A 6950-nucleotide genomic window follows, 5' to 3' on the forward strand; every position below is an offset into this window, starting at 1 on the left:
CAAGAGAAGTGGACAGACAGATTCCAACAGAAATCGAAGACCCAATCCCAGGCAATCGCCATAGAGGTCAAGGCACTTTGAGTGTAGATAGATGAGAAGGAGAAAAGCGCAGGAACCAAGCTCTCCAAGCTCAAGAGAAGGCAGTGAGGGACGTGACCTCCAACCTCCACCAAAGTCAAACACAGCTGACAGCGGCAGTACAAGCAACGGCAATCCTACAGACCTACTATAACTCGACCTCCGCACATGCTCAGCAGATGGAGGTAGTGGCACAAGCTTGACTCACTCTAATTCACAAAGAAGAAGAGCTCCAGGATTGCAAAGACAATCTTGAAGACATGAAACAATATTTGGTAGTACGTGCCTTCAGCATTGACGAGCTTATAAGAAAATGCAGAATCTTAAAGGACCAACTTGCTACCGCTCAAGAGACCAGCACTTCACACGCACAAGTCTTGGACCAATGGTCCAATACCACTGAAGACATTAGAAAGCTTAAGGAGGCATATACAACCATCTACCAGAAATACAAAGAAAAAATGAATGAGATGCATTCCCAAAAGATAATCATCTCCATCCTTGAACTCCAATTGCTAGTGCACAACAATAAGGCAATGGAAGACAACACCAATGAAGCCCCACTACAATGCACAATGGTGGTGTACCAAGAGCTTATGGCTGCTCTACAAGTGGAAGATCACCTCAACGCACGTGTGCTTATCCAATGTGAGCAACTCCAAATCAGGATCATATTTTCTCATCCAACAATCAAATGGGATTGTTCCATAGGGACCAAAACTCTGTGCATAATTTGCCAAGATGAAGATGAGAAAAATATCTTCTGCCTATCTACACATGCCAGGTTTATAGCACTTAGGATGGCGAATGCTTTCATTGCATATGTATGCCTCATGGGTAGTCCTCCCCTCAGGGTTATTGTTGGTTTGTTGCCATTGCTACAAAGGCCATCACTATTATTTGCAAGGCATGATGTAACTGACATCCCACCCATGCAGCTGATGATCCCATCGCACCATCAAAAAGAAGTGTCGGAAGATAACATGGCCTATCTCACATCCAACTTTCCATATCTAACCACTCTCTCTGCCAACCTCATAACCTCACTTACCCTTGCTACTACCACCCTCTTAACCTTTCCCAAACTCCATCCTAACCTATTCCCTCCATCGTCTCTTTGCCCATGCCTCTCACCATTTTCAACTAACCCAACAGTCACAAACTTACGAGCCCCTCACACCTAGCTTCTTCCCCTCCCTTGCTAATCCTACCCTTGAGGATTACCAAGCTGCTCAAACCATTTGTCCAGTTCTTCCCCCCCTCCCCTCTGCTCCCCCTTCCACAACTAACACTATTCCATATTTCTCCCCCATGTCCCTAGATTCTCTCCCTGCCCCATCATCACCTCTGACACTACTTGTGCTTCCATTATCAGAAAAAGACACAGTATTTGATTTTGAATATCAAGATCCAGATAATCCAATTCATACTCCCATGCCAAATTCCAATGATGGGTATGATGAGATACCACTTCCCAGTAACCCCATCAAGGAATTTTGGAGCAAATATCATGATACGAAAACTCGAGGTGGATGAATCCTGGACAACTTTCCTACCAACCTTCGTCAACGTCAAATTAGTGAAGGTTGGATAAGCAAGTTGGATCCACAACCTGATTGGCGCCATCCCAAGCTCTTTGATGTAATCTTCTTAAAGGAGTACCTACGTGCACCTCCATGTCTCAGAACCCATCCCAAGTTCTATGCAGTTCCACAATGTAAAAAATAGGAAGCCAACCTACACACTTTAGATGAAGATTGAACCATTAATTGGCCAATGATCGAACCATACTCTGGTGTAGAATGGAATATCCAAGGCACAATGATCCGAGCACTTCAGCAGCATGAGCAGCAAATAATGCGCAGCAACATTGATCGCTTCCTTTGCCTAAGTGCTATCTTTTGCAATACATTGGAATTCATTCTGGAGGTCCCATGTTACCTCGATACCCATTTCTCTCCACTCAGTTTCAATCCCAATGAATGGGTCGATGCTCAAATTACAAGCCGACTCTATCAAAGAGTGATCTTCTTAGAAGCATGCCACATATCTCTATTCGAACAAATGGTGGATACAAGCTACTTGGAAATTGAGCAAAAATTGTATGGTGCCAAGGCTTTACAGCAGGATCGACTGGCACGACACAAGTTCCACAGCCACTGGACTAAAGGCATGGCAATCTAGGTACGTGCTCGCAATAAGCCGTAACCCGAGGATGGGTAATAAAATGGATTCGGGAGTATGTTGTCTCTGTGCCACCAACATGGACTTAGGTAGAACGGAATGTGTGTGTAGAGTAGCAGCAAAGCTCCGCTTGTACTTGCATAAAGCTAGAAATAATCCCTCTTAGAAATCCAACTTGCATGTTCTACATGCAAGTTCTACATGCAAGTCCTACATGCAAGTTCTACATGCGAGTTCTACATGCAACTCCTACATGCAAGTTCTACATGCGAGTTCTACATGCAACTCCTATATGCAAGTTCTACATGCAACTCCTATATGCAACTCCTACATGCGAGTTCTACATGCAAGTTCTACATGCAAGTTCTACATGCGAGTTCTACATGCAACTCCTACATGTGAGTTCTACATGCAACTCCTACATGCAACATGTAACTCCTACATGCAACTTGCAACTCCTACATGCAACTTCTATATGCAAGTTCTACATGTAGAGAGAGAATGTCTTATAATTCCTACATGCAGAGAGAGAAGCTCTCCAACTTGTATAAATACCCCATAATGGAATGAATCCCACACTCTTTGGGGCATTGTGTTGAGTTCTACTTTGGTATTCCAAGTAATTGTCTCAAGTGTCCATGCTTCCTTGCACTCCACATCCAAAAGCATGTCCTAACCTTGCAACTCCTCCCCTCTATGCCAACCTTGCAACCCATCCTCTCCCTCTCCCCCTCCCTCCTCCTCCTCCCTTCTCCTCCTCCTCCTCCCTCCTCCTCTCTTCTTTTCCTCCCTCCTCCTCCTCCTCCTCCCTTCTCCTCCTCCTCCTCCTCCTCCCTCCTCCTCCCTCCTCCTCCCTTCTCTTCCTCCTCCTCCTCCTTCTCTTTCCTCCTCCCTTCTTTTCCCCATGCTCTTACACTTTCTTCCTCTCCCACTCCTATGCTCCTCCTAAACCCTTAGTTCCTCAACCCTTAACCTCCATGATCTATGAGGGAGACGAGTTCTCCACCATGTACTCTATCCTGAATCTTGGAACCTCTTCTAAACTCTGGAACCTCTCTCTAAACCTTGGAATCTCCATCTAACCTTTGAAACCTCCTTCTAAACCTTGGAACCTCCTTCTAAACTCTGGAACCTCCTTTTAACCCTTAAACTTCTCCTAAACCCTGCAATCCCTAATGAAGGCGAAAGCCTTCATTACCTCAACCATGATGATACATGTTCCTTTTACACATGCATGCACTATGTTTGCTTACCACACTTAAGCCTACATCTCTCACTGGAATACGACTCGAGGTCCTAAGCTACACGTATACTTCAAATGACAACCTCGATATATCTGTAGGTGACAAAAAGCCATACTGAGAATACCCTGCTCTTCCTGCGGAAGCCGTGGGAAAGAGCCAACAGTACACACATGTCGTGGGGATCTTGGAGGGATGTCGTCCGAGTCTCCACTACCAACCTACTCCTTGTTGGAGCCTTGAGGTGCAAAAGCCTACATTTGTGTCACGCAAGTGCCTACTGGAAGGTGTATAAGTGATCCGACAAGAGGAAGAGGGAGGGAGAAGGGAAGGGAAGAGAGGGCCCAGGGGCGGGAGAGCAGAGGGGAAGTGTAAGGGGATGAGTGGCAATCACAAGGCAACACACTAAGAAAGCAACAACCATACCCATGAACAAGAGTTGAGAGAATGCGAGCTTGTATTCCAAATGTTGCAACTACACAATGAAGACGAAAGTCAACCACTTGGCCTTTTATACAAGTCACCTTTTGAAGGGAGGGCCAACTCTATTCCGTGTACCACTCTCTCGCTCTCTCTTTTGTTATAACTACTTGGGCCTATGTGGCGCCAAGGCATATGCTAGTTCTCTCAACCTTTCCTTTGTCTCCAAATGCATCTTGTGTTATCCATATATGGGATCCAAATGGCTCTTGTTGTATCCTTGCCAATTTGGTGATGTTGGCGACTACTTTGAAGCTGAGTCATTTGTGGCTCGAAACCCATAGGGTTCTGATGGGCCAAATTCCTTAATATGCTCAACGAGATGCTCAATGGCTACCTTAACATGCTCAATGGTTGTTAACATGTTAACTCTCTCTCTCTCTCTCTCTCTCTCTCCCCCTCCCTCTCTTTCTCTGTGTGTGTGTGTGTTTCCTCTCTATCAAGGTCTGAGGGTGGTTGAAGACAATCCATCATCGTATGATCAAAGTCATTCTTTCATAGAAGTTGCATCTGCATGAATAGCCTCTCAATGTTAATCTTCCAAGCCATAAGAGTCACCAATGCACCTAAAAGATGCCCCGTCGACATAGAAAGATCCCCTGATCTTTAGCCGTTGCTAGCGCTGGATCTCGAGGATCGTGAAAAGCCCGCTACTTGCATTTTCTTACAAAAGAAAATGGCTCATGTGGTTGATGCCACTTGTCATTTTCTTTTGCAAGAAAATGCTTTGGTAGGCTTTTCCCTAATATCATCTTGCCACTTGAAGTGGGGTGTGATGTGGAGGTGGGAAGGAATGTACATGTGGAGGGATAGGTGAGAGGCAATGTTCGAGCAATGTTCACAAAAAACTTGCAGCTTATGTACAATGAGCTTACAACATTTTCATTCACATCTTAAAAAATATTTTATACATTTTGTAAAATATGCAAAATTCTAGGCAATCTAGTTATATTTTAACAAAAAATCCTGCAAATTCTCAAGAAAACCTTCAAATTTTTGAAACCCGTGATTTGTTGAGAAAAATTTCCCCCTATGAACACTGGTTAGAGGAGAGGAAAGAGGAAGGGTTATGGAATAGGGAAGGTGGGGGAGGGCTGCTTCCCACGCATAAAGTATTGAATGAGCGGAGTGGGTGAGCCATTTTTGGAGTGGGAAAGGAGCCCTTCCTCGTGTTTCCAGGCCATGAAAAGCATGGGGAGGGGGTTTTAAAGGTGTGAAACGAGTGAGATTACCATGAAGGCTTAATCGGGGAGGTGAGCTCGAGGGAGGGAGGTACCATCAAGAAAAGTATTGGGGGGGGGGGGGGGGGCTTTGAAGCGGAGAGGGAAGGGAAGAGGAAGAGGAAAGGGTCTTAAGAGGAAGAGGAAGGGTCGGAGAGGGAAGAGGAAAAGGCGATGATCGGCCGGTGGACGTGCAACTGCCACATGAAGGCCGCGCGGTTCAACTAACTTTCACAATACAAAAACTCTCGTCTGCGGCTACGTTCACCATATATATATATATATATATATAACTACGTATAGCCAAAGAGTATCAACAATGGAAACCTCAACGGCGCCTCCTTCTTCCATGCCGCCTCCTCTTCCTCTTCGCCTCCTCCGCCTTGCCCTCCTCCATGCTCGCTCCCACCCTTGGCTCTGGGATGGCCTCCTCCTTGGTACCACCGTCGCCACCGTCTCCCTCACCTCTGCCCTTGGCTTCTCCTCTGCCGTCGTCAAAGTCCCCAAACTCTTCCCCCCATCCTCCTCCTCCTCCTCCTCCCCTGGCCTCCCTTTCCCCTTCCCTGACTCCTCCTGCCATGAATGCCGTGCCCTTCGCCTCCTCTCCCGTCACAAAAACTCCTCCTCCTCTTCCCACTCCTCCCTCCTCAGCTTCTCCTCCGACTCCGTTCTCGCCGAGACTTTCATGTCCTTCCTTATCTCCTTTGTCATCGTCACCTTCTCTGTCTTCGTTGTCAGGGAGATGAGGTGATCACCGCGAGGACGTGAATTTCTGCCTTCGGTCGCCCCGTTCTTCATGAGCTCAATGGCCTCCACGATGGCCTCGTTCTTGTTGAGGCTGATTGTTCGGTTCCCTCTGTGAATTCTTGCGCTTCTCGAACTGCAAATGTATCTTGTATATCAATAAAATGTTGTTCTAATTTCAATGTTCATTTTTACATGAGCCCTCTGGAACGTCGCGAGTTCGTCACTCTTTGTAAATGTAGAACTTATGCCGCGATCTTTGAGAAAATCAAACAGTTTTCTCCTTTTCTGGTGGCTGTCACTATCTTCTGATCGTTGCTCTTGCATTTTCGCCTAGCAAAACTTCATTTGGCCTTTCTAATTAGGCTCGCCGATCTCAGAAGCCTCTTGCGTTCATGTTACGATCTTCTTAGCTTGTTCACAAATACGTAGAGAAAAATGTCTCTAGTTGTTTCCGAGGAGAGTGAATTCATGAGCAAGGACGTGGGCGGGCACATTAGCGCCAACGACAAACACATGGAAATTTGTTAATTATTGCATGTTCACGTTTTAAACTCTGAACTTTAGCTAGCACCGACGAAATTCACATGGACCTTGGAACTCTGATATTCTAATAAATACAAGTGGATTTACCCATAAGCAGATAAAGGCTTTGTTACAGGATTCGCCTTTACCTGATCCTTAATTTATTTTTGTGGAACGTTTCGTTGTTTGTAACTATTTAGTGCTGCTGCAAAGCTTTACCACGCAAGGAAGGCATCATTGGCGTGCTTCTCGCAGAAGAGAAACACGGGAACAGAGAATCGGCATAAACTAATACGAGTACTGAACCTGAGCTTTGCACAGGCAAAGATGCATGACCATCCTCAACCACTCCCCATCTGAAGGTGGATCTTCCCTCAGCTAGCGAGCATAATGATCGATTCTTAAATTGCTATTCAGTTCACCTTGCAAACTTGGATTGGCTTTTGAAATTTTGTCTTGTCTTGACCCATGGCTCCTA

The 6950-nt window shown here is 45.7% G+C and overlaps 1 protein-coding gene across 1 annotated transcript; it reads left to right on the forward strand.

Annotated features, from left to right (window-relative positions):
* Positions 1-5529: 5529 nt before the first annotated feature.
* Positions 5530-6102, forward strand: LOC147893093 (uncharacterized). The gene has a single exon (XM_087387805.1). The coding sequence runs from the start codon at positions 5553-5555 to the stop codon at positions 5952-5954; it is 402 nt and encodes a 133-aa protein (XP_087243931.1). The 5' UTR covers positions 5530-5552; the 3' UTR covers positions 5955-6102.
* The last annotated feature ends 848 nt before the right edge of the window (positions 6103-6950 follow it).

Source organism: Dipteris shenzhenensis, chromosome 16 (genome assembly GCF_047967505.1).
Source record: "Dipteris shenzhenensis isolate YYH24624 ecotype China chromosome 16, Dip_SZ_1.0, whole genome shotgun sequence".
Classification (NCBI taxonomy): Eukaryota; Viridiplantae; Streptophyta; class Polypodiopsida; order Gleicheniales; family Dipteridaceae; genus Dipteris; species Dipteris shenzhenensis.